Source organism: Staurois parvus, unplaced genomic scaffold (genome assembly GCF_062004578.1).
Source record: "Staurois parvus isolate SC_StPar_1 unplaced genomic scaffold, SC_StPar_1.0 ptg000549l, whole genome shotgun sequence".
Lineage (NCBI taxonomy): Eukaryota > Metazoa > Chordata > Amphibia > Anura > Ranidae > Staurois > Staurois parvus.
The window spans coordinates 9,694,701-9,722,186 of record NW_028318345.1 but is presented as its reverse complement, the minus strand read 5'-3'; the positions used below and the strand labels follow the sequence as shown (position 1 = coordinate 9,722,186).

At 39.7% G+C, this 27,486-nt stretch overlaps 2 protein-coding genes across 2 annotated transcripts in view; one reads left to right on the top strand and one right to left on the bottom strand.

Annotated features, from left to right (window-relative positions):
- LOC149451098 (guanine nucleotide-binding protein subunit alpha-14) overlaps nt 1-3,964 on the top strand; it is a 175,515-nt gene extending 171,551 nt beyond the window's left edge. The window contains exon 7 of the mRNA XM_089691100.1: nt 1,557-3,964. Coding sequence (XP_089547226.1) covers nt 1,557-1,747 — 191 coding nt within the window. The 3' untranslated portion in view covers nt 1,748-3,964. The remainder of the gene's footprint in view (nt 1-1,556) is intronic.
- A 509-nt stretch (nt 3,965-4,473) lies between these two features.
- VPS13A (vacuolar protein sorting 13 homolog A) overlaps nt 4,474-27,486 on the bottom strand; it is a 290,475-nt gene continuing 267,462 nt past the window's right edge. The window contains exons 69-72 of the mRNA XM_089691099.1: nt 26,991-27,076; nt 24,339-24,462; nt 18,296-18,370; nt 4,474-9,331 (exon numbers count right to left, since the gene is read on the bottom strand). Coding sequence (XP_089547225.1) covers nt 9,281-9,331; nt 18,296-18,370; nt 24,339-24,462; nt 26,991-27,076 — 336 coding nt within the window. The 3' untranslated portion in view covers nt 4,474-9,280. The remainder of the gene's footprint in view (nt 9,332-18,295; nt 18,371-24,338; nt 24,463-26,990; nt 27,077-27,486) is intronic.

The window sequence follows — 27,486 nt, the reverse complement described above, 5'->3', positions numbered from 1 at the left end:
ATATTCCTATTTACCGTATTTTCCGGCGTATAAGACGACTGGGCGTATTAGACGACCCCCTACTTTTCCTGTTAAAATGAAGTGTTTGGGCTATACTCGCCGTATAAGACTACCCCTCTTCCAATGCACACCAGTGGGAAGAATAGTGCCCCATCATTGTTGTCAGTGGGAGGAATAGTGCCCTATCATTGTTGTCAGTGGGAGGAATAGTGTCCCATCATTGTTGTCAGTGGGAGGAATAGTGCCCCATCATTGGTGTCAGAGTGACGAATCGTGCCCCATCATTGGTGTCAGTGGGAGGAATAGCACCCCATCATTGGTGTCAATGGGAGGAATAGCGCCCCATCATTGGTGTCAGAGTGACGAATCGTGCCCCATCATTGGTGTCAGTGGGAGGAATAGCACCCCATCATTGGTGTCAATGGGAGGAATAGCGCCCCATCATTGGTGTCAGTGGGAGGAATCGTGCCCCATCATTGGTGTCAGTGGGAGGAATAGTGTCCCATCATTGGTGTCAGTGGGGGGTGGAATAGTGCCCCATCGTTGGTGTCAGTGGGGGGGGGGGGGGGGGGAAAGTGCCCCATCGTTGGTGTCAGTGGGAGGAATAATGCCCCATCGTTGGTGTCAGTGGGAGGAATAATGCCCCATCATTGGTATCAGTGAGACCAATGATGGGGCACTATTCCTCCCACTGACACCAATTACACCTGTTCTAGTATGGTGCTGCTGCAGCCAGCATGTGTTGTTGCAGCAGCACCTCTGCACGGCACACTTACCGGCCGCTCCTTCACTCGATTTTCGCGGGGCCGCTCGGCTCCGCCTCCTCACCGGTGATTGGCCGCCTGTGTGCCTTTCCTGAGCTACAGTTCTGGCGGCCAATCACCGGTGAGGAGGCAGAGCCGAGCAGCCACGCGAACATCCAGTGTCCGAACCGAATGAAGGAGCAGCTGCGCTTCCTGGACCGGATCGTCGCGGGACCGGAGCCAGGTAAGAGACAGCAGCCCCTGCCCACCCCTGTACTTAGTGTCCCTTCCGTTGGAAGGGGGGGGGGGGGCGGCGGCTCCGCGCCGCCTTCCTAAAAAGTGTCAGCATGCCGTATACCGGCGTATAAGACGACCCCCGACTTTTGAGAAGATTTTCAAAGGGTAAAAAGTCGTCCTATACGCCGGAAAATACGGTACTTATACATGAGATCTATGAAAATCTCAGGAGGAGGTAGAAAAGTAAAACAGATCTGCTGGGCAGGGAGAGATTCTGACATTTCTATGCTGCAGTTCACTTTCCCTCCTCCACAGCCTGTGACTGGACAGTGAAAGGAAAAGCAGCGCACTAATTAGTTCATCTTTTATGTCATTTTGCTCTTCCCATTAACATGCTCCTCATGCTGCTTACGTCTCCCATCCTCAAAGCTCTCCTGTTCAGAAACTGCACAAGGCTGAGATAACAAGTCAAATTCGGGTGCTTAGCTATTTTGGTGGGGTAGTAGATCAACTGAGCTTAGATGTTCATGTCTCAGTATAGATATATGTCTAATTTATTCTATGTTTGACAAAAAGGTCCTAAACAAGATGCCAAAGCAGCTCGGGATTTCATCCTCAAACTCTACCAAGACCAGAACCCTGACAAAGAGAAGGTCATCTATTCTCACTTCACCTGCGCTACCGACACTGAGAATATTCGGTTTGTCTTCGCTGCTGTTAAAGACACTATCCTACAACTAAACCTTAGGGAGTTCAATCTAGTGTAAGAACTGGACAGTGCAGTCTTGGATCTTTTAATCATTCTGTACCAATGACTTGTCCCCTTGGAGGCAAGAGGGTATATTTCTCTACCAAATGTACTGTGTTCTAATTTTTAGGAAAATTTAATCAGGAAGAGAAAATATTAATCTACTCCCCCTCCCCACTCGTTTACTGGGTTTTTTAATGTGGTATATATACCTTAAATGCGGTTTTCCTTTTCCCCATTTTACTTTATTTTATCCAATGTTTGTATAAAAGGATATTTAAAAAAAAAAAAAAATCAGACTGAAATATGAAATGTAAAAATAGATGATGTTTTTTTTTTTTTTTCTCAAACGGTTGTGTTTTAGTTTGTAACCAATATTGCCTTAGCTATTTTAAAGCAACACAACATTTTTAATAGAAAATCTTACCTTTTTTACATAGATCAGGGTGTTTGACTTTATAATTGTAGAATGTATGTTTTCTTTCTGAAGAACATGGGCCCTTTTGTTATTTAATAGAGCCATTAAGAGAAAAGCTAGATTATCTATTGAGAAGAATGTTAATCGAGGCATTTTTACAATGTAATACCAAAGAGAGAATAAATCAGCATTGTAATGATATTTGTAAATATGTATGTCTTTATAAATATTATGTATGTGTATATATCTGTATAAGCATATATACATATATTGTACATGTTTTCTTCCAGTGAGGCAGTTTTGAATATGAAAAATACAATTTAAAATCTTGGGATACTAAAGGATCTTGGCGTGCTGTATATGTTCTGTATTTGATTTTTAAATGGGCTGTTTTATTACCAATGCGTATGCTTTCTAGCCTCCACAATAAAGTGCTTTTTTTCATTTCATGTTTTAGGAGGTTAGATTTCAAAAAGCATACATGACCATTAATTTCCAAATGGTAAACTTTATCCATTTCTTTTCTTGTTTGAGGCTTTGTTTTTACATTTTCTTTTTGCCTAGATGGTAGATTTTTTTTGTTCTTTAAAAATGTGTCTATGCAGCCTCTAAGCAATCTGATTCACCCAAATGATCAATCTTGTTTTTATTTATAAAATTCAGATTTCGTAATTTCAAGTTTTGTAAGTTATTTTTCTTAAATTGCACTATCACTCATGACTCATCTTACGAAGCCAACATTTGTAAAACAAATTCACATAGAAAGCCTTATAGGAAAACATGGCGGTGTCAGCGCAGAATTTCTGTAACTGATGGGCATCAGATAAACAGACGCAGCAATGTGTATGATTATTTTACTTTTTTTAAGTGTGTTTTTGATACTGATTATTTCATGTTAAACTGCTAAATGGATCAACATTATTCGGGTTTTGATTTTACATCTGATGTTTTGTTAGCCTTTGTCAAGATTATATGTTCTGTTTTAAATGTAGTGGTATTCAGAATATGTTAAACGTTTGTAAATATAAACAAATGTCCTTTGCAAGTAATGTTGATTGATAACACAATAAGATCTGATTTTACAGGAAAGGGTACTTTTATTTCCTGATTAACTATGTTTTGGATAGTCTTCCCCAAACTAAAGAATAAGTACAGTGGAGGCAGGCCTGTATTATGAATGATGTGATCCCTAGCTAAGCTCCCAACTAGTAAGTAGTAAAGGGACACTGAGGAAGCTGCGCACAGCAAGCACGACAGAACTGTCTGCTGTGTGAATCTGGCTAGAACTCTAATTATGATACCAACCCTCCCACTCCTTTTTTCTATAGACATATATGTCATTATGTTGGTCTCACTCTTACAAGAGATCTTCACTTCATAATTATGATATTCCTAATGGGGGGAAGGTGGCTTGCATTTTTTTTTTTTTTGAACAGACTCTGAATTTACATCTATATTTAAAACCTGTTACTTTGTGTTGTTGTCCACTGGAAGGCAGGATCTGATGGAAGGGCAAGTTTGTGGTCTTGGTCTCCAGTGTTCAGACACAGGTCATCCTTAATATGAAATCTATGCAAAGCAACCAGAATTGTGATTTTAATAACAGAACAATACTTGGGAAGTTAAGAGACTGTGTATGAGGATATTAATGGTTTTTAGGCCCTAAATCTATGCCACACCGAACTTGGTGCAGCTCCACCTTCTAATTTTTACTGCCAGTGTTTGCTGGCTTATGCAGGGAATCCTTTTTACACTCTTCAACTGTATTGTTTTTATGTTTTTTTTGGCGTTTACAGTTTCAATAAAGATATGAAAACAGCTGGACTCTTTTAATGTATACTTGTAGACCAAAACTACAGACACCTTTGATACATAGTCACTTTTCAAAAGGTTGGAGGAATCAAAGTGAGATCTTGTAATGCTTTAATTTGTTATGCAGTTCAAGGTTCAACTAATTTACCTCCCACAATAGGAAAGTAAATGTGATTAGAAAAAAACCCCAGAAAAATCCATAGTGTTAATGCACAAAGGGCCTCATTAGTGTGAAGTGCAGATTAATGAACACCTGTTTAATTCTATATACATGATTCAGTGTTTGCATTTACTGCTCTCTAAATTCAGGCCCTTGGCACAGAAGCAAGCTGGTTTTCATCATGTGAATGTTTTAAAAGTGTCTTATGTCTGTAGTTGGGTAAAACATAATGGCAGATGCTGCATTATAACTCAGTTTGATGTATTTGCCTTCCTTCCATTGGGAAGTTGTATATAATACATACAGTAATTAGCAGTGACAGACATGGCAAACAAAAAGAAGAGACTGCAAATCATTACTGGAAATCCAGCGTGATTCAATTTATTAGCTAAACCTGAAGAAACATTTTTTTTTTCATAAGTAGTCATAATTATTCATGGTGTAACAGCTTGATGCATATACATTCATCCAGACTAGACGAGTTTTAAATGAAAATGACCACAAAGGTGATCCATGGCACTACAATCTATAGAATCTCATTCTGTGAACTAGTGCCAACACACTTAGTGGACAGTTAGCCTGTATTACATTCTCCTGGAGGTTTATAACAAACCACTAGTATGTATATTCTATGCACTTGTGACCCACACAGAGGCCCTGGTGCTATCACTGCTCTCTAGTGCACTGGTGGAACATTCCATTCAGTATTTTGTTTCTTTCTTTTTCCCACTTTAAAATGTCTGACCTATTTGCTTGAGCTTGACACCACTTTTCTATAGCTTGAGCTTGACACCACTTTTCTATAGCTTAAAGTGTAACCCCGGCCCAAATTTTCTTTAAGGTTTTGGACACAGTGGGGAAGAGTTAGAGCCACTGTTTTCTTATCCATTGGGAAAAAATATTGTAGAATTCAATGCCCATAACTATATAACGTCTTATGGACCAGAGAGCATTGTTACATTTTAGTTATGGGTCTATTGATTTGGTTATACCCTTGTTCTTACAAGACTGTCTTTATAAAAAGAAAAAATATATATATTTTATTTATTTAATTTGAACAGTGTTTTAAAACTACTCTGGACAGTACATGTTTTATTCTGCGATTTGTTCAATTTATAAGAACACTAAAATTCAATTTCCATTACAAAGCACTGTAGTTATTCACAAGGTAAATGTCTGATTGGCTTTGTTTTCTCACTGTTGGAGCATCGCATCAAAAATACAAAAAAGGAACCCTTGTTTAACAATGGATGGCAGGGCTATTGCAGGGACGAAGTTGTTAGGACTGATTAAGGTTACATATTGTTAATTGGGGGGGGTTAAAGCTGCACTCTGGGATAATCAAACATTATATACAAGAGGCACATGTATCACTACTTGAATTATCATGTACGTCTTCCAGATCTGTGCAGGAGCTTCCTGTAAAGACCTATCACTGCTGTTCTCCCCTTGTGCAGGGTGACTGGTCTTGTATCCGCCCCACCTGTAGTTGTCTACAGGCAAACCTCTGGTGGGTCCCTCACACAGCTCACCTCTTTCCACAGGCCATGTACAGCACTGTGACAATGCTAATTTTTGTGGTGATAAAAGGGTTTGCAAAGGAGTTTTATTGCACAGAAAGTGAATTTTATAGCTTTTTGAGGAATATATTTTATATAAAAGCTTTTGCACCCAGAGTTCTGTTGTGAATATGTAAATTTTTTCATAATAAAAATTTTTTACTTGCAAATGTGTTTTAAATGATGCGCAAATCCCTTGGTGGATGTGCACCTAAAATATAAATTGCAATACAGTGTAACAATAATATTGCTTCAATTTATATAAACGAAGCCTGCAAACACTATTTCCAAGTTTCATTTATTCAGGAGCTGCTGTCAGCAGTCCAGAGCCGCGGGCCAAAAGATGACTGTCCCAGCAATTTCAGCGCCTGTGGTGGCATTGAGTGTACAAGGTCACTGCGCAAGGTGCCTACATGTTACCTTTGTATGTTAGGAGACTTCAATTAAAAATCTTCTGTGTATCAGAGTATCAGGCCTATGAAAAAGTGTAGTCTCCCCAACAGGGACATACACTGCAAAAAACAAAAACAAAAAACCCAGCAGTAATAAACTTTCCCCACTCTAAGCAAAACCAAAAACAAAAAAAGTTTTGGCTGTCACATTGGACTGAGGTTTTTTTTTTTGCATATTTACACAGGCTTTCAGCTTCAACCTCGGATTAACCCCTAACAACTCAGGGTCAATCGTGATTCAACTCCAGTGATTACAAATCAAATTATACGACTATAAAACACCATGCCTCTTCACAGTTCAGATGTACAGTATATCTACTTGACTCTTCTTAGTTATGACCACTGGTCAGGTACTAGAAATAAATGATGGTGCCATCTGAATTTCAACAATGTTCATGGAGTCATCAGCACCTCTTATGGTCCAAAGCAAGTTTTACCTTTTTGCTATGGACCAATTAATTCTGCAAATACAGGTGATGCAGAGGTATTACAGATGTGTTTTTGTTTAGGGAAAAACCATGCTTGCTTTTGGCAAATTTGTCATGCAAAAATAAGTTTACATATGTAGCCTTAAAGCAGAGCTCCACCCAAAATGGGAAGTTCTGCTTTAAGGACTGCTCCCCCGCTCCCCATTAAGGATTTGCACCTTTGGGGGCGGGTACACGAATTTGACCGGTACCCGCTCCCATTTCCGGTCCAATCGCCTAGGTGACTGCAAGCGGAAGGTGTCCTCCCTCCCTCCCTGTAGTCTTTTGGGACACTTGACCGCTCCCAAAAGACTACAGGACCATTCACGAAGCGCAGCGCTTCTCACGCATCCGCAGTGGGTACCCGGCTGTGAAGCCGCAAGCTATCACAGCCGGGTGCCCACACTGAAGATGCCAGCCTCCTGGAATACAGGATGGCAGGTGAAACGGGCGGCGGGGGACACACCGCGGGACCGAGGGACAGGTAAGTGGCTGCAGTTTTTGTAGCTGCTGACTTATTTTTTGACAGGTGAGTGGAACTCCGCTTTAAGCCAAAAAAGTAGGAAAAAACTCCTTTTTCTAGTTTGCCAGACCAGTTATAGTTTTAAACAACCATCCTTACTGTAGAAAAAGTACCTTAGTGATTTGTCATATTAAAAATTAAATTGCTAGCACAGAGTAAGATGTAATTTACTAATAACAGTAGCTTTGTAGAAAAAAATGTAAAAAAGTTTTTTAAGGTGTCACTATTAAAAGAAACAAAAGGTGAAATGGTTTAAGGCACTGGTCACAATAGTGTGATCTCTCCTGCATGTGGCATCATGCTGCAGTGTATGACAAGTGAAATCACATTATTATCTATGGTGCCTGTTCTCACCAATGCAACATGGTGCAATTAGATTTTTGAAAAGGTGCAGGTGCTGCAGAGTGTGTTTTTGGCCCCCATATAGTTCAATGGGAGCACATGAGAAATGCATATATGTGCATTTTTGGCAGGGTTTTGTGTTTAATAACCAAACTCCTCCTCCAACAACAAAAAACACATCATTATGCAGCAGCACTACTACGAACCTAGGCTAAATAAGAATGAAAACCTTTGAAGGATGTAATCAGGCCTAACTTAGAATTAACAAGGGGTACCTTTAAAAAAAAAAAAAGTTTCAGCTTGTAAAGTTGCATTAATTCACAGTATATTCAGAGAAAACGTTTTGTTCTATACATAAAACAACTAGTCTAAATACACACAATAAAAATACTGTTACAGTGTTTTAGAAGCAAAGCCAGCAAACCGTGTTTGCAGGCTTTCTATTATTACAGGTGCCACTGTAGCACTCCAGCAACACGGATGTCAAAGCAACAGCTGGTCACTGTGACTTCATTCAGTTCCAGAGCCACAACAGTGGTGGGGGGTGACTAGGATGTACCCAGTACTCCCTGGATACGCAAAAGAAGGTTTCAGGTCCATAACTAGTTTATTTCCATTTCCATGATGAGTTATCACATTATCAGAGAAACTTAGGGACAGTTCTAGTTTGCTGATGACTCCATGCACAATACTCCTGAACTATCGTTTGAAACATATCAACAGCAATCATTATGGTGCTGATATACAAAGCAGTTCCACAACATCCATATTAAGCGGCGCTGATCTGGCTGGATTGAATGTAATCATCTAAAGCATACGATCCTGGCTGTCTGACTGGAGTCAATTGCATCGAGTAAAAGTTCTTTAAATCCAGCAAATTCTATAAACCTTTTACAGGTGAACTCCAAGCAAACCACGAAATCCATTGTAATGGGATCTGTTTTGTTACCACTGCTCTCACCTGTCAGCACAAACTGGTGCCTAGTCCTGCCCTACCCTTTTCCAGTCTGAGTGCTACTGTACAAGGGGATTCAAGAAGTCAGGTACCGTGGTAAAATCAGGTACGGATACTAGTTGCAGTTAAAAATGCATTTAATACATTTTCCATTGAACAAATAACTGCAGTAACCAGTGTTGTAATACCTGCCTTGAATTCAGCTTAATATCAATATATGGTAAAAGTGCAAAACTGGTGTTACATTTGAGTATATACAGGTATATAAATCTAGTTAAGGCAGGTTGCAGAAAAGAAAAAGAAAAGATATCCCTTACTTAACTAGTGCAAAAAATGCTGTAGCACCACATATTCTATATGCAAAAGAAACATGCATACATTCACAACTAATAACTTAAAATATTTTGATTAAAAGTATGAAAAGTAATATTACATTAAAAGATTTGTGACTGTGTACATTTCAATAGTAATTCACGTGGAAACTAGTACCCAGAAATGAATGTAAACGGTTCTGTAGTAATCCAATAACTTACACAGCAGCCCATCTTTTACTGTACACATTCTATATCATGGACAGACAGTGCCATTCATTAAAGCTGCATCATCTTCATAAAATCACGGCACCAGTAACTACTGCATATAGCATTTATACTGTACATGTCTTCAAAGCAGGGCTCTGTCAAAAATCAGTCATTGTACATAAGCAGTATGTGTACATATAAAAACATCATTTAGCAATTGTACATGAATATTTTGGTAAAATAGCCGACAATCAATAAGTTAAACAATACCATTCAAAAATGTTGTACAAATGTTTGGCAGACCATGTGAAAAGGTCCAACTTGTGGCTACTGCAATCTTCTCTCATGGCTTTGGTTGAAGATCTCTGACTTCTTCCAATTTCGTCAGAATCCACTGTGGAAATAAATGATGCTAAACATTATTTCAATATATATAGTAAGCATTTCATGGAATTGCAGCAAACACTAGGACTAGTGTGTTTTATAAAAAATGATATAAAACGTAGGTCAGGAAAATCATTTCTATATACAGTGTATAGAGGGAGAGAATCTCAGGATGTTTTTTTGTATTCTACAGTGCAAAAAAGTTACCAAGTCTTACCACTTCATGTCCAGACACTTTCACCCCCTCCTGTCCAGGCCAATTTTCAGCTTTCAGCGCTGTCACACTTGGGATGACAATTGCGCGGTTGTGAAACACTGTACCCATATGATTTTATTAGCGTTTTTTTGACAGATAAAACGTTATTTTGGTGGTATTTATTCACCACTGGGATTTTTATTTTTTTTGTTCTATAAATGAAAAAGTCCAAATATTTTGAAAAAATTGTTTTTCTTATAAAATTTTGCAAATAAATAATCTTTCTTCATAAATCTTGGCCAAAATGTATTCAGTTATCTTTTTAGTAAAAATAAAAACCCAAATTCGTTTATAACCAAAAATTATAATTTTTAAAAAATATTTTTTACATTTTAATTTTATTTTTTTATATCATTATGTTTTTTTTCTACATACTGTCACCCTAGCAGTACAGTATCACCACAGTGACACTACTACTTGTGGGGGGTGATGAAGATTTTTTTTTTTTTTACACTGATTGCTTTTACACTCATAAAGACTGTAAAAGCAATAATTTCTCCTTCTCTCCGGCTGCATTCTTCCGGAGGACATAGATAGTGGTGCAGCGCACTCCCAGGCTAAAATGGCAGGCACCGTTTATGAACGGCAACCTGCTCCTGCACTGCTCCCATCTGGCCATTTATATACATGGGCTGGACGGGAAGTGGTTAAGTATATTTGTGCTTTCTGTAATATTTACAATACACTAAGGCTGGAAATGTAGTGAAAGTAGCTATGAGAGCTACAGTTCTTATACACAGAAGCCGTATGTATGGAGGAAGCCATGGTTGCCACCCAGGCTAGTCTTCAAACATGTCATCTTCTCTATCTCCATCACGTGGTGGTGTGGGAAGTGGTTTACAGAAAGAAGATAATATTTGTGTGTTACCAGTTTAGATTACAGGAAGTGACCAGGACACTGCATTTCTGACAAAAACAACAGGTGATCTCTATAGCTGAAAATGTTCTTATCCTGTAAAATTAAAACAAATGCAGCCACATCATCTAGGGACTGGTAAACTGCAATATATTACCTTTTGGTTCCTGGTTATAGATATCCTTTAAGTAGAACACTACCTGAAGCAGATATTTCTGCTTTGCGTTTGTGGTACAGATTCTGGTCATCTTCTAAGTCTATGGATTCCTAAAGTCTTGGGTTGCAAGCAGGGAGTTATTTCACCACCATGGAAAACTGCTATCTTTGGTTTAAAAAAATTAAAATCTAAATACACTGCCTATTGTTTAGGACATCAACAAGGCACTTGTGCAAAAAAAAAGAAAAAAAAAGAGTGAGAAGGCATGCCAGAATTTATTTACTAGTAAAAGTGAGCTGTCTCCAGAAAGATGACTTTTACAGGGATCCAAAAGGTGCCCATTCCCCAATCCCTCAGCGATGAAAAAACCTGGAAGAAGCGTTCCCTGCCCCGTAGCCAAGTGTATATTGAACTAGTTCCAAACATTGGGTGTGCTACACAAGCCCAAAAAAAAAGTTATCGTACACAGGACGTGTGTAGTACGTCCAGTCCTGCTCTGCTCCCCCCTCCCAGTACACAGCAATTCAACTCTGATTAATCAAAGCCACATTGCTGTGTACACAGCTTCAGCTGTCAAAAAAAAAAAAATTAAAAGAAAAAGGCAGTCTATACTTGCTCAGAAGAATACAATGTAACATACCTATTGTTCCTTTAATATCATTCTGTTCATTCATCAGCAAATCAAAGGGATAATCTTGGACTTGCAGATCATGTCAGTTAAAGCAACATTTTTTCACTCTCTGTTTAACCCTTTATTATCTCTTAGTTTACTATAATCAGCACTAATTACCGCCTTCATTCTCCGTATCCAAAATATTATTATTATTTTTTTTTTTGTTTCTATTTTAGTAATCATTAATATTCAAACTTTTTTTGTTTTGTTTATTTTGTTCATTAATATTTTTACACCTTATACAACATATACTATAACATATTTTCACATCTAAAAAAAAGTGCAAAATTGAAAAACCCACTTTATTTCATTTGTAAATGACGTGTTAATGCTTACTACCAGAATCATAATTTTAGTGTCCTTTTAAACAGGACAAATTACAGAATAAAATCTGTACATTTTATCTGCAGTATTGCTCTTTATTTTTAAACTAACACTCCTCAAAAAAAAAAGAAAAAGCACATTTTGTTTCATTTAATTGTGTAAGGATTGCAAAAAAAATATTTGTTGCAAGACAATAATTCTGAAAAAAGGCCAGGTTTGTCCTTAAACAATCTATGTGTTACCTTATCATAAGTAATGACAAAGTTATTGCTGAAAAAACAGGTCCATAGCAGAATTGTAAAAATTGCTCTGGTCCATAGGGGGTGAACAGGCGAAGTAGTTAAATTTAAAATAAATTGTAACTAAACAAAAATTTTAAAATTCTATTTAAACCTTCTGCTCGTCTCACCCCTGTACATGTCTCAATGCACAGCATACGGCGCACACCTATACATAGGCATAAATTGCACATGTGAGATATAGCTGCAAATATCAGAGTGAAAGCAATAATTTTAGGGCCATAATGAAAGGTTAATGTTAAAGTGATAACCTGTTAAGGCTTTTAAAGTGTCACTTAATGAGAAATGTGGGTACCATCATCTTTTTCCAATTTCACAGGCAATTTTAAGGCCTGTTTCACACCTATGCAATTAGCTTTTGATCTGTTTCTGCAGCGTTGTTTGCATTTTGTGGTTTTTCACACATATTTTTGAGTCTTTTTTTCATGTTTTTTTATGCCTTTTTTATGATTGTTTTGGACAATTTGTTGTTGGGCAGATTAAAAAATGGAAAGCGCACTACAACACACTTTTCTGTAGTATCTCCATTGAAGTCTATTGAACCAAAAATGCACCGTTTTGCATTTTAAAAAGTCCCTGACCCTTTCCAAAAATGCAGCGGCTGAAAAAAGCATAGATGTGAACGTGTCACATAGGAACCCACATTAAATGGACTGTGGTGTGTTTCTGCAAAAAGGCACCAAAAAAACACATCCATTTACTTGACACAACCACATCTTTTATGTTTTACCTAAACAATTAGATATTATATTGTATTTGTTTGCACTAACATTCAGTTTAGTGTATTTTTTTCCTGAAAATATGTGTCTGATGAACAGTTGGACAAATATCATGCAACATAAAAAAAATGCAACTGCCGCCATGTTATTTTACACTGCCTCTGCTGTTAGAAGGAGGATTGAGGATTTAAAGTAATTTGTAGCAAAAAAAACCCCGCACATTTTAACGTGTGTGAAAAACATGCAAAGCATACAAGGAATCCAGGAAGTTAATGAAAGAGATGGCCAACAGATAAGCAGCACTCTCAACATCATAGGAGATTTTTCAAGTAAGCTCATATTGGATTGTCAATAACAACTATTGTTTGTATTGTTATTACAATTGCTGATTTAAAATGAAAGTTTATGTTGAGACCATAGAACTCCTAACCTCCACCTGCTAGAACAACATTGAACTGAAGACCAGGTGGCAATCTTGCAATCTGGAACACATGCATGATGTTGAAAAGTCCAACAACCCTTGTTCACACAAGTGCGGTGTTGGAAAAGCTGCAAACCCTGTGTGTTTCCCACACTGCACTGCAAACTCACTGTGTTTTGTGATCTGAAGCGGGTGTCAATTCAAAGCTAATGACACCCCATAAGCAGGTCGCAAACGCAGTGCATTTGTCTGAACCAGATCGCATGGTACAAAATGACTGCAATCCAGTTCCACTGCATTCCCAAAAATGCTTTTTGGTGCAGATGCGGTACGATTTGAGCCATTCAAAGTGAATGGGCTCAAATCGCACAGCACAGAATCACATGTGAATTACACAGGAATGCAGTGTGATTCACATGTGGCTCCTACTGTGAACCTAAGCTCAGTAGAATATGCCTTGATAGGAAAAGGTGGAACCTTAGACTTAGGCCTATAGACTTGGATATTAGCTGCTGATGCCACCTAGAAAAGGTAGAACGAGAGAGAAAAGGTAGAACGAGAGGCAAAGGCAATCCCCTACAGGGACCCTCAGGAATGGCAAAAAGTCAGTCCAAAAGTAGCTTCACCATGTTCAAACAATGGAGAGAAACCTACTGGGACAGGACATAGAGATGAGAGAAAAATGTCCCGACGTGCCCACTTTAGGGAGAAAAGAGGCCCTAGGCTCCTAGACAGCCGTGTCTCTGTGCAGGATAAAAACAGATTCTCAATGACAGAGACTTATTCAGAAAATTGACTCACTGAGATAATGGCAACAAGGATAACAGCCTTGTGGGGGAGACTGGATAAAGGCAGATCCCTGATTTATCCAAAGGGCGTTTTTTTGAAGAGCTGACAGAATCAGGTTCAGATTCCACAGAGACACAGATTAACGCACAGGTGGAGTGATGTGAGCAACACTGTTTACAAAGGCTTTTATAGGGGAATGAGAGGTAATTATATGTTAGATGGGGATTATAATGGAATATAGGATTTTTTTCTTAACTTGAGACTTGTACAACAATTTTAAAAAGTATCAACAATGAGTGTCTGCAACATATTAATGCAGCTCACAAACGACAGTAAATTTGAACTAGAGGGGACACATAAAACACACACCAGGCTCAGCAGACATATGTAAGCCCTGGTGTCCTTGTTGGTGTCTGGATGGGTACACTATACAAGTACCGGAAGGTGCCCAAACAAGGCATAACATGCACATACCATACTTTTCCCCCTGACAAGCATAATCCCAAGGAGGTTTTTAGGAACAGGAGACCCCAGACAATGCCACAAGCAGAGCCCAGTGCCCTCTGATCACATTACAGGCCAGCCTTGCACCTTAACCACAGAAGGTCTGGGTATGGTCTTTGTAGCTTTGCTGAGATCATCTGATCCAGAAAGCTGCACCGTGAGCTTTTCTAGGTCTGCAGTGTCCAGAGAATTATGATAGAAGGAAAAATACAGTATCTCGATAAGTGTAAAATGATTAAAAAATGAATTTGCTTCTCTTTGAATAGAGAAGACATCCATTCGCCTAGGATACTAACAAGAAACGGAAGCATGATGGGAGTGAGAGGGTTTATACTGGCTGACTGACACTTTTCTTTTTGTTTGCCATTGTGTTACTTTCCGTAGGCAGCAGTATAACCTATACGTCTCAGAATTCCTCTGACCCTGTGTCGCCTAACGAAAGATTACCCCCGCCCCAACAAACACTTTCAATGTAAAAGTATAGAAGCTGGAGGCTGGTGACATATGTTATCAGTAGCAATAGCATTCACTCTTTTTTATTGTTGGTTATTTCTGTTGTCCTCAAGTGTGTTGGCAGCAGATATGAATTTAGGTTCGGTGACAGTGATGTTATGCAGGACCAAAAACAGCTTGTCTGTCAGCTTGGCTATTAAACCCAATAATGGCTTTTTACAGCTGGAGTGACACAAGCTGGCTAAACACTACACCTGTAACTCAATCCTAATGCAATATATGCATAATTCCCTTGTGTTATCCATTTAAAATTTCTGCAAGCAGAAATACCAGTTGATCTGTCAGAAATTTTAACCTCTTATATACTTTGGTTCAGTGAAGTCCCAAGAAGTGCTATCAGCCCTGCCTAGTTCTACCACATAGACTACCAAACACTTCTCCCTTGAAATGGCAATAGTCAGGACCATCTTTAAGGAGGGGCAAAAGGGACAGCTGCCCTGGGCCCACTCATTGTTGTGGGGCCCAAAGCAGCTGCCCCATACTTGTCAACTGTCCTAGTTTACATTCCCTTGAAGTCTTTATCCTGTGCTGTCACTTATGCTGCCCAGTTCTGCCCTATTGCCATGAACAGAGGACTCACATGTGCAGATCATGTCAGCATTCACATGTAAATAACCGTCATTCATATGTAAATAGTGGAACCATTCATATGTATATTGAGGTTCCAGCCACCAGCAAGAATGATCTCCTGCACATAAGTGCAATAGCCCAGTAAGTATCCAGATAATCTCATAAAGCCTTGCTGCCCTCTAGGACTGTGGATGACCTGTAGCCACTATAAAAAAAACAACAAAGAAAAAGAGGGCGCACCAGCCTAGTGCATTATCCAACAAGTTTTTAATATAAATTTGATTTAAAAAAAAAACTACTCACAAGCATAGAAGTTAAAATCACTCATCAAGCCACACATCATGAGGCTCTGAGGAAGAAGGAGATTCCTTCAAAACATGTCAGCCTACAGGGACCCTGGTGTGGCCCCCCCTATGCTTTGGAGACTGTCCTATCCTGAAATACCTAGCCACAGATGTGTGGCTTGATGAGCGCTTTTAACTTCTATGTTTGTAAGTAGCTTTTTTTTTTAATCAAATTTATATTAAAATCTTGAGGGAAAATGCACTAGGCTGGCGCTCCCTCTTTTTTCTGTTGTTTTGTTCCAGCCACCATCACCTCTGTTGAATGCTACCCACTGAGGAGATAAACTGGGGCATAAACTGATATGATATGATCAGATAAACTGATTGTCCTATCCTGAAATATTAGATGTTTCACTTCTCCTCCTCTTATCTAATCTTAAGATGTGGTGGATGGTGCCATATAAATACAGCAAGCATAATATAACTGACCTGTACTGGGCAGTCATATCCATCTGGTGAGTTCTCTGTGTTGGGGGTGGAGGAACAATGGAGAATAGCACAAGAACACATGGTTGTTTTTTGAGGACTGCACGGAAACATCTTTTTTTTTTGTGTCTGTGTTTGATCCACGAACATTTTATGTCAGCCACGTGGTGGAATATGCTCAAGTGGATTTTTTAATTTTTATCTCAAATACGTTTTTGGTTTATTATGCATAGTGATTTACGACATTTGATTGTAGGGCATAGCACTGTAAAGATTTGTTTTGATGATTTTGAATGTAAGAGCACTCTGATTGCAGCTGCTTTTGTACATATGAACATTCATCCTAGTGCAGGTGTATAATACACTGCTCAAAAAAATTAAAGGAACACTTTGAAAACACATCAGATTTCAGTGGGGAAAAATAACATGTTGGATATCGATACTGATATGGACTGGGTAATGTGTTAGGAACATAAGAATGCCCCATCATTTGATGAAAATTAAGATTCTCAACCTACAGAGGACTGAATTTAAAGACACCCCGAAAATAAAGTGAAAAAATTATGCCGCAGGCTAGTCCATTTTGTTGAAATTTCATTGCAGCAACTCAAAATGGTACTTAGTAGTGTGTATGGCCCCCACGTGCTTGTATGCATGCCTGACAACATCGGGGCATGCTCCTAATGAGACAACGGATGGTGTCCTGGGGTATTTCTTCCCAGATCTGGACCAGGGTATTACTGAGCTCCTGGACAGTCTGAGGTGCAACCTGGCAGCGTCGGTTGGACCGAAACATGATGTCCCAGAGGTATTCTATTGGATTTAGGTCAGGTGAGTGTGGGGGCCATTCAATGGTATCAATTCCTTCATCCTCCAGGAACTGCCTGCATACTCTTGCCACGAGCCCGGGCATTGTCGTGCACCAGGAGGAACCCAGGACTGCAGCAGCGTAGGGTCTGACAATGGGTCCAAGGATTTCATCCCCATACCCAATGACAGTCAGGGTGCCATGGTCTAGCCTGTAGAGGTCTGTGCATCCCTCCATGGATATGCCCTCCCCAGACCATCACTGACCCACCACCAGAACAGTCATGCTAAACAATGTTACAGGCAGTATAACATTCTCCACGGCTTCTTCAGACCATTTTACATCTGTCATATGTGCTCAGGGTGAACCTGCTCTCATCTGTGAAAAGCACAGGGCGCTAGTGGCGGACCTGCCAATTCTGGTGTTCAATGGCAAAAGCAAAACAAGCTCTATGGTGCCAGGCAGTGAGCACAGGGCCCAATAGAGAATGTCAGGCCCACAGGCCACCCTCATGAAGTCGGTTTCTGATTGTTTGGTCAGAGACATTCACACCAGTGGCCTGCTAGAGGTCATTTTGCAGAGCTCTGGCAGCGCTCATCCTGTTTCTCCTTGCACAAGGAGCAGATACCGGTCCTGCTGATGGGCTAAGGACCTTCTATGGCCCTGTCCAGCTCTCCTAGATTAACTGCCTGTCTCCTGGAATCTCCTCCATGCTCTTTGAGACTGTGCTGGGAAACACAGCAAACCTGGCAATGACACATATCGATGTTTCATCCTGGAGGAATTGGTCTGTAGGGTCCAGGTATCACCTCATGCTACCAGTAATGGCACTGACCCTAGCCAAACGCAAAACTAGTGAAAAACAGTCAGAAAAGATGAGTAGGGAAAAAAATGTCATTGGCCTCCAACTGTTAAACCATTCCTGTTTTGGGGATCGTCTCATTGTTGCCCATCTAGTGCACCTGTTGTTAATTTCATTAACACCAAAGCAGCTGAAACTTACTAACAACCCCCTACTTAACTGACCAGAGCAATGTCCTAGGAGTTTAATTGACTTGATGCTATACTCTGATGAAAAAGTGTGCCTTTAATTTTTTTGAGCAGTGTATATCTTGATACTAATTAATCCCACATCCAATACACAGAGCACAAGCACATGTAATTTACTGTATGTATTACATAAAATGTGTTCAAACAGTCTAAACATCACTAAGTAAAACAGTGACCGCCTTCTGGAGTCAAGCAAGCCAATAATAATCATCATCATTTATTCACTGCTCTATTTTAAAGCAGTAACTAATATTGTTGTATTTACCTTGGCATCTTCCGTAGTCTTAAAATTGATTATTTTTCCAAACTCCTTGGCATGGAAAACAGATTTCACTCGTTCCTGCAGAATAAACAATTTCAGATGTAAGAAACAGACTCATCATTTTTATCCATGTTGTGCCTAGGGAATCTGCTATGAGGCTCTTGGTAATGAACACGCAGGTCTGGCCACTTCTTACAGGAAGTGAAGTCTCAGTGTTTGCATTCATCTCTGGAATTTTTATCCACTTTAAGCCTACAATCTTCAAAGAACAGGTTGTACAGTAAACAGGCACTGCTTTTAACTTGGAAATTTTGCTGTACAATAGATCACTCCAGACAAAATATTGACAAAATATCACTGTGTTTTTTTAGCAAATGTTTAAAGCTAGCGCTATTAAGATAAACATGGCAATGTTTGGGGATTAGACCAAATTTTAGGAATTTTTAGTTTTACAGGTCATCAATAAATTAACTAAAATCCATAAAGTGGCTTAACCACAAGAGGCGTATTCAATACAGCAGGATAAAATAAAGTGGTTCTAAAGCTCTGCATTAAGGTAAAAAAAAGTCCAAGTAGCAGTTTCACCTCTTCATCCCCCTAAATACTTACATGAGCCCTCACGTGATCCAGCGTTGTACCCATCTGTAAGGGCTCTCTCCACTCTTCCTGCATTCACAGTACAGAGAGGCAGTAGCGGGAACCATTGGCTCTTGCTGCTGTAAATCAAATCCTGTGAGCAGAGAGTGGTGGGGCCAAGGAGCAATCCCACGCTTCTGCTCACATAACAAGTGGCAGAAGAGGAGGAGCCAAGAGCACTGGCAGGGGATCCCTGAAAAAGTGGTAAGGGACGCTCTGTGCCTTTATTACTATTATACAGGATTTATATTGCGCCAACAGTTTGCTGAGCGCTTTACAAAATGAAGGTAGACATTACAGTTACAATACAATTTGGTACAAGAGGAAACAGAGGGCCCTGCTCGTTAGAGCTTACAATCTTTATAACTTCTTTAATTGTAATAGAGCCATAAAAATTTAGTTTTCCTTTTTTTCAGTAGGTTTGGGTGACATATATATTAAAGGGTGCTTACACCTCCAGCCTACTGTATATGGTGGAAAACTCCTCTAGTTAGTGAACTGCAATGACTGGTGGTGGAATCATCAATATAGCAATGCTTGCACCATTCTAGTCATGCTTTTGCAATGAGCGACAAAGGCAAGTCCCTTTAGAGTCAAAATTTCATAAGCTTTGCTTTAACATCAGAACATCCATGTATGAATAGTGTTCTAGGGCAGTGGTCTCTAAACTGCGGCCCTGTGCTAGCCTTTATCTGGCCCTCGGGGTACTATTCCTCCCACTGATACCAACAAGGAAGCACCATTTCTTCAACTGGCACAAACTATGGGGCATTTTTCCTTCTACTGACACCAATAATGAGGCACAATTCCTCCCACTGATATAAACAATTAGGTACTATTCATCCAACTAATACCAAAGATGGGTTACTATTCCTTACTCTGATACCAATGATGGGGCACTATTCTTTCCTCTGATACCACTGATGGGAAGCTATTCATCCCACTGACACTAATGATGGGGTGCTATTCCTCCCCCGACACCAATGATGGAGCACTATTCCTTCCACTGACACCATTGATGGAGCACCATTCCTCCCACTGACACCAATGATGGGGAACTATTCCTTCCACTGACACCATTGATGGAGCACCATTCCTCCCACTGTCACCAATGATGGGGCACCATTCCCCCCCCCCCAATACCTATGATGGGACACTGTTCCTCCCACTAATACGAAGGATGGGGCACTATTCATCCCACTAATACCAATGATGGGGTGCTATTCCTCCCACTAATACCAATGATGGGGCACCATTCCTCCGAATAATACCAATGATGGGGAACTATTCCTCCCACTAATACCAATGATGGGGCACTGTTCCTCCAATTAATGCCAATGATGGGGCACTGTTCCTCCCACTAATACCTATGATGGGACACTATTCCTCCCACTAATACGAATGATGGGGCACTATTCCTCCCACTAATATCAGTGATGGGGCACTATTCCTCCCACTAATACCAATGATGGGGCACTATTTCTCCCACTAATATCAGTGATGGGGCACTATTCCTCCCACTAATACCAATGATGGGGCACCATTCCTCCCACTAATACCAATGATGGGGCACTATTCCTCCCACTAATATCAGTGATGGGGCACTATTCCTCCCACTAATACCAATGATGGGGCACCATTCCTCCCACTAATACCAATGATGGGGCACTATTCCTCCAACTAATACCAATGATGGGGCACCATTCCTCCCACTAATGCCAATGATGGGGCACTATTCCTCCCATATAATACCAATGATGGGGCACTATTCCTCCCACTAATACCAATGATGGGGCACCATTCCTCCTATTGATACTAATGATGGGGCACTATTCCTCCCACTAATACCAATGATGGGGTACTATTCCTCCCACTGATACGAATGATGGGGTACTATTCCTCCCACTAATACCAATGATGGGGCACCATTCCTCCCACTAATACCAATGATGGGGCACCATTCCTCCCACTAATACCAATGATGGGGCACCATTCCTCCCACTAATACGAATGATAGGGTACTATTCCTCCCACTAATACCAATGATGGGGCACCATTCCTCCCACTAATACCAATGATGGGGCACCATTCCTCCCACTAATACCAATGATGGGGCACCATTCCTCCCACTAATAGGAATGATGGGGCACTATTCCTCCCACTAATATCAGTGATGGGGCACTATTCCTCCCACTAATACCAATGATGGGGCACTATTTCTCCCACTAATATCAGTGATGGGGCACTATTCCTCCCACTAATACCAATGATGGGGCACCATTCCTCCCACTAATACCAATGATGGGGCACCATTCCTCCCACTAATACCAATGATGGGGCACTATTCCTCCCCCTAATACCAATGATGGGGCACCGTTCCTCCAACTAATACCAATGATGGGGCACTGTTCCTCCCACTAATGCCAATGATGGGGCACTGTTCCTCCAATTAATGCCAATGATGGGGCACTATTTCTCCCACTAATATCAGTGATGGGGCACTATTCCTCCCACTAATACCAATGATGGGGCACCATTCCTCCCGCTAATACCAATGATGGGGCACTATTCCTCCCACTAATACCAATGATGGGGCACTATTTCTCCCACTAATATCAGTGATGGGGCACTATTCCTCCCACTAATACCAATGATGGGGCACTATTCCTCCCACTAATACGAATGATGGGGCACTATTCCTCCCACTAATATCAGTGATGGGGCACTATTCCTCCCACTAATACCAATGATGGGGCACTATTTCTCCCACTAATATCAGTGATGGGGCACTATTCCTCCCACTAATACCAATGATGGGGCACCATTCCTCCCACTAATACCAATGATGGGGCACCATTCCTCCCACTAATGCCAATGATGGGGCACTGTTCCTCCAATTAATGCCAATGATGGGGCACTGTTCCTCCCACTAATACCAATGATGGGGCAATGTTCCTCCCACTAATACCAATGATGGGGTACTCTTCTTCCCACTAATACCAATGATGGGGCACTATTCCTTCTTCCACTAACTACAAGAACTATGTCATTTATTTTACTCCTACTGACGTTAGGGCATTTTCTATTCCCACTGACCACTTTGGCCCTCCTAAAGTCTGAGGGACAGTAAACCAGCCCTTTGTTTAGAAAGTTTGGAGACCCCTGTTCCAGGGCATTCTTCTCCATTTTTTTCCCTCTAGGAGCCCTTAAATGCATTTTCAGATTTAATGGATGCCATTTCTCAGTACATACAGTAGAAATAATTTAAGAAAACATGGTGAAAATTTCAGTGTTCCATTTATATTGAAGTTCAGTGGAGAAATATCCCCTTACATTAACAGTTAATAAAGGTGTCGACCCTGACTATGCAGTTTCCTCAACTTCCACAGGGGCTAGAAGATCTTGAAAACAAAATGGCAGTTGACTAGTGCAAAGTCTGCCGAGGAGTGGTTTATAATCAATCCTATGCGGAGTAATTATCACTATTAGGGTGAATGCAATGTTGTGTTTATTTGATCTCATAGATCATGAAAAGGACATAGCCATGGTGAACACAGTACAATCATAAAGGTAAAATCAAATCTTTTTTTTTTATCTGGTCCATGATGACTTACGTAAAATAGATTGGTCTAAGAAAAACTTAGATAACTTAACTAAAGAAGAGAGGAAAGCATTAAATGAATTGAAAAAAGCAAAAGAAGTATTGATTTAGAGAAGTGATAAAGGTGGAAATGTGGTTCTCATGCAAAGTGATGAATATAAAAAGAAATAATGAGACAACTTAAAGACCCAAATACATATCACCGCTTACATGAAAATCCATTCCCTAAAATAGTGAGTGCTGTAAATAGAAAAATAAACTGGGCCCATGAAGCAAATCTCTTAATCAAACAAGAGTATGATATGCTTAAGGTTGATCAATAAACAATTGGTAAGTTTATTGATGATCTTATCAAGGACTTAGTAATTGGATTAAAATCATATATTAAAGATACAAGAGATGTTCTTTCAAAAATCGAAGATGGAGCATTATTAGTTGATTATATGATGGAGCATTATTAGTAGGCATAGATGCTGAATCTCTTTATACTTCAATCCCCCACATATGGGGATTAAGAGCTATAGCTATATATCTCCCATAGTGCAACACTATTTAATATGTTAAAAGCATGTTAAATCGCCAAATATTGCACTCACATTAACGCAGATCAAACAAGGCTTGTCACACCACTCAGTATAGGTGTACTGTGTAAACCTGATGTAGCAAGATGGCACTCCTCCGGAAGTGCGTCACCACATCCCATCAATGCATTGCGTCATGTACACGTGACTTCCTCAGGATGTCACATGTACATTTTTATCCTGAAATTCAAAGTACTAAGCCATCCACAACTCTTCCCCAGCTACATCCCCAACCATCTAAAAATATCACCCAAATTGTACATTCCACCTTTCCCCAAGTTCGCTCTCAGGACTTCTTCTTTTTCTGGAACTCCCTACCCCAGTCTTTTCAGTTATTTCATATTCTGTCCACCTTTATGCAATCCCTGAAGAAAACTCATCTCTTTAGGTAAGTCTACCCTTACTCCACCTAAAAACTGTACAACAACCTTCTCCAGCAGCTCATCTCCCACAATATTACCTTTTGTACCAAGAGCCCCTTGTAAGTTCCATGAGCAGAGTCCTCCTAGCCTTTTTGTATCAAATTGTATTGTAACTGTTCTGTTTGCCTTTATTTTGTAAAACACTGAACAAACTGTTGGAGCTATATAAATCCTGTATACTAATAATCAAATAATAATAAAGTGAAGCCCTTTATGCTCCCAGAGCCAAGGCAAAACCAAAAGGTAAGGTAATCACTGATGACTTGGAAATAAGTGAAAATATGTATCCCTTATGTCTGTTAAGACCCCTGATATTGAACCAAAGCCCCCCAATGGGGCTCCTAAAATTTTTTTTATAACTACTATAAAAATGGTAAAGAAAATAAATAGCTGAACTAAAAATGGTAAAAAAATAATAACAAACAAATAACAAAAATGAAAAACTACCGACACCAGTGGTGGAACTACCAGGGTCAGAAAGGTTGTATTGTGATTGGGCCCTGGCATTCTGCCACTGGGCTTGGAGGGAAGGGCCATGGCCAGGGGTCAGGGGGGCCCTTCATGGTTTCTTGTACTGGGACCCTGAAGGCTCTAGCTACATCACTGCTGAATTTGTATATTGGCCAGACCTGAATAGTAGAGTCCTGCACTAACAAACACAGACAGGATTTCACTCCAAACTGTATGATCAGCACGGAGAAAACAGCAGAATACCTAATGAACTAGGAAAACCTGCACTTGTTAGGTAACTGTTAATTTACTGTAAATGTTTTCCTCAATGGAGGATAAAGAATAGGCATGCTTACCTTTGCTTCAATGCGTAGTCTTCTACCACTCACAATTATTGGCTCTTTGGTAAACTCATCAAAGCTGTACTGCCACTCACAAGTAAGTTGTCCAAATGTTCCTTTAGTAACAAACAAAATACCACTGGAAAAATAGAAGGAGAGATGAAATTATGGCACACATATTTGATTTTAAATCATGATACCATACTAGATAAGACAGTTTACTGATATGATCTTAATTTTACCCAACAGCAATTATTATAATTATACTGATCTATTACAACACATCTTTGTTTTGGAGCACAACGTTTTAAGCCTGGTAACAAAAAATACTCTTATTGATAACTGTATTTCCATGGAATCTTCAGCAAATCAGAGGGGGCAGACCTACGGGTCTTCGCCTTTGGGGAGAGACAAACAGGAAGAGTTTAAATTGCCTGCCTCTTATTCCTTCCTCTGCATTTTCCAGGGAAATCATTTAGAATACCAAGGATGCAGGGAGGGAAATACTGCCATTGAGATTATGTGGATATATCATTACCACCATGAATAGCTGTTTATTAAATTACACTTCTAAACTTTATTATATAAGCATAGGCTGTAGTAAACAAAGCTGTGAAACCAAGATTCTATATAACCCTGTATAAAAACATTAAATCAAAAATAGGCATGACCAACTCATGGGGACAGAAGGAAAAACTGAAGCTCCAAATATTATTCTGAAAAGTTTGGAAGTAGCAGCAACATATTACAAAAGGTGGTAGCCTGTATGTAACGGAGTACAATCCCCTATAAAATTAATATAACAACAAGGAAAACACACATTGGGAGCTACATCGAGCAACTTAGTAACACTGATCAGGCTGCTTCTGATCAAGTAAAGTCCATACAACAGTTTTTCTGTACATTTATTATCCCTGTACCTGCAATCATGAACAGCCAACTGCCACAAATCTGCAAAATTCTGAAAATCTATTACTGAAGATGAGACACATTTTCATCCTAAACAGACGCATTTTAGAATGCAGTCAGGGTCAGCTTTCATATAGTCATAGTGCTACTTTAACCACTGCTATACCGGGCACTTTCAGCCCCTTCCTGACCAGGCGGCCAATTTTCAGCTTTCAGTCCCGTCACACTTGGAACAACAATTGCCCAGTCATGCAACACTGTACCCAAATGAAGTTTATCATTTTTTTTAGACAGATGGAGCTTTCTTTTGGTGGTATTAATTCACTACTGGGGTTTTTATTTATTTTTTGCTAAACAGACAAAAAAAGAACAAATATTTTGAAAAAAACCCTTTTCTAAGTTTCCATTAAAAAATTTACAAATAAGTAAATTTTTTTCTTCACAGATATGCGCTGATGAGGCTGCACTGATGAGCACTGATAGGTGGCACTGATGGGCACAGATATGCTGCACTGATGGAAATGGATTGGCACTGATGGGGCTGCAGTGAAATGCTCCACTGATATTCAGGGCACTGATGATCAGTGCCCTGATTATCAGCGTAAACATCCTCTGTCACAGAAAAGCATGTTATTGGCTTTTCTTTCCTCAGCACTGTGACATACACATTACATATCACCACGCAAGCCACAGTGAGAGCAATATTTCTAACTATAGACCTCCTCTCTAATGCTAAACTGATGACCCTATAGGGGGCTTTAAAAGCTTTTCCTATAGAAAATATTGTGTACTGAAGTTTGTCCCCACTTCAAGGCGCATGCAAATTTAAAGTTTGACAACCTAATCTTTTATATTTTGCCAAAAAACTGGGTAATTTATTGCGTTTGTGTTTCCTAGGATTTACTTTAGTGAATTTTTTACTGAATTTTGCGTTTCCAGAACCTTTGTGATAATATAGAGCACTATAACAAAAACTGTTACTACTATTATTTTATTCTTTAGGGTGTCTGCTTTCAGAAAATATATAATATGTTGGGGGTTTTATGCCATCTTCAGACCTAAAAAAGATTTTTTAAACGTGTACAAAAAAGAAAAAAAAAGGGTTAAAAGGTGAACTTTGCTCTGAAATTGAAAAAATGTGCAAGCAGGAAGGATTTTTTTTTATTTTAGAAAACACATACTATGTCTCCTCTGCAACAAAGGCTTCTTTACTGTGCTGCTAGCAAGATGCTGTAGAATGTACACTAAGCTGGGGTCCCAGGATTAATAAATTCTGGTTGCACATGCTGGGAATACATCATCCCAGCCAATCAAGATGGTTGAAGATACTGAACCTGAAGAAGCCAGGAAGAAGATTTTGATGCTGGCAAAGTAGCTTGCAGTCATCTCATTACTGGAGGGAAGTTGAGCATTGGGTGGCTTAGTTCCACTTTATTTTGCTACTTGCCTGGCCGATATTACCATCTGAACCTCAGACCTGGATCAAAACTTTAGCATGTTCAGGAGGGAGTCCAACAATGGCAATCTCCATATTTTTTTTTTAGACAAGGTTCCCATTAATGATTTCTATGTCTGTCGATTCCTGTACTCTGTTCACTAATTTTTGAATGTATACAGTATGAAAACATCCTTCCCAGAGAGGCCAACCATGAACAAAATCTTCATGAGAGTATCTTATGTATTGTCAAACTTATTAGTGGAGGACCAGAAGCTATATTTACAGATTTATTTATAAATAGATATATTATTAAAGCTTACCTCTTCATGACCATAAGTAAATCAGTGTTATTAACCATTGCATGGGCAAAATATTTACATTTGGCAAATCTTCCATTTTCAATTTTCTAAAGAAAAAACAAAAGACAAAAAAAGGACATGAACAATTTATGTTAATAAAAATGAGAGTGTTTGTCAAGGATATGCAGGTAACTAAGAGGGCACCCTAAATATGGTATGAATGATGGACCTCTCTTTTGGGGTACATATAACAATGAAACAGTTCAAAATACAGGGGGTGGGTGCCACAAGGAGAGGAGGAAGCTTAAGGATTTTATGGATATAAACAATTCATTTCACACTAGGTTCACATCTGTGTGGGCAGGTGCAGTGAGTGTAAACTGCATGTGTTACCGAACATGCATGCAGCCACACACAAACGCATGGGGGTGCCATTAACTCTTAATAGCACCCAATCCACTTACAAATGCTGTGTGGTTCCCACATGAAAAAGCAAGGTGCCAAAGCACCATGCAGT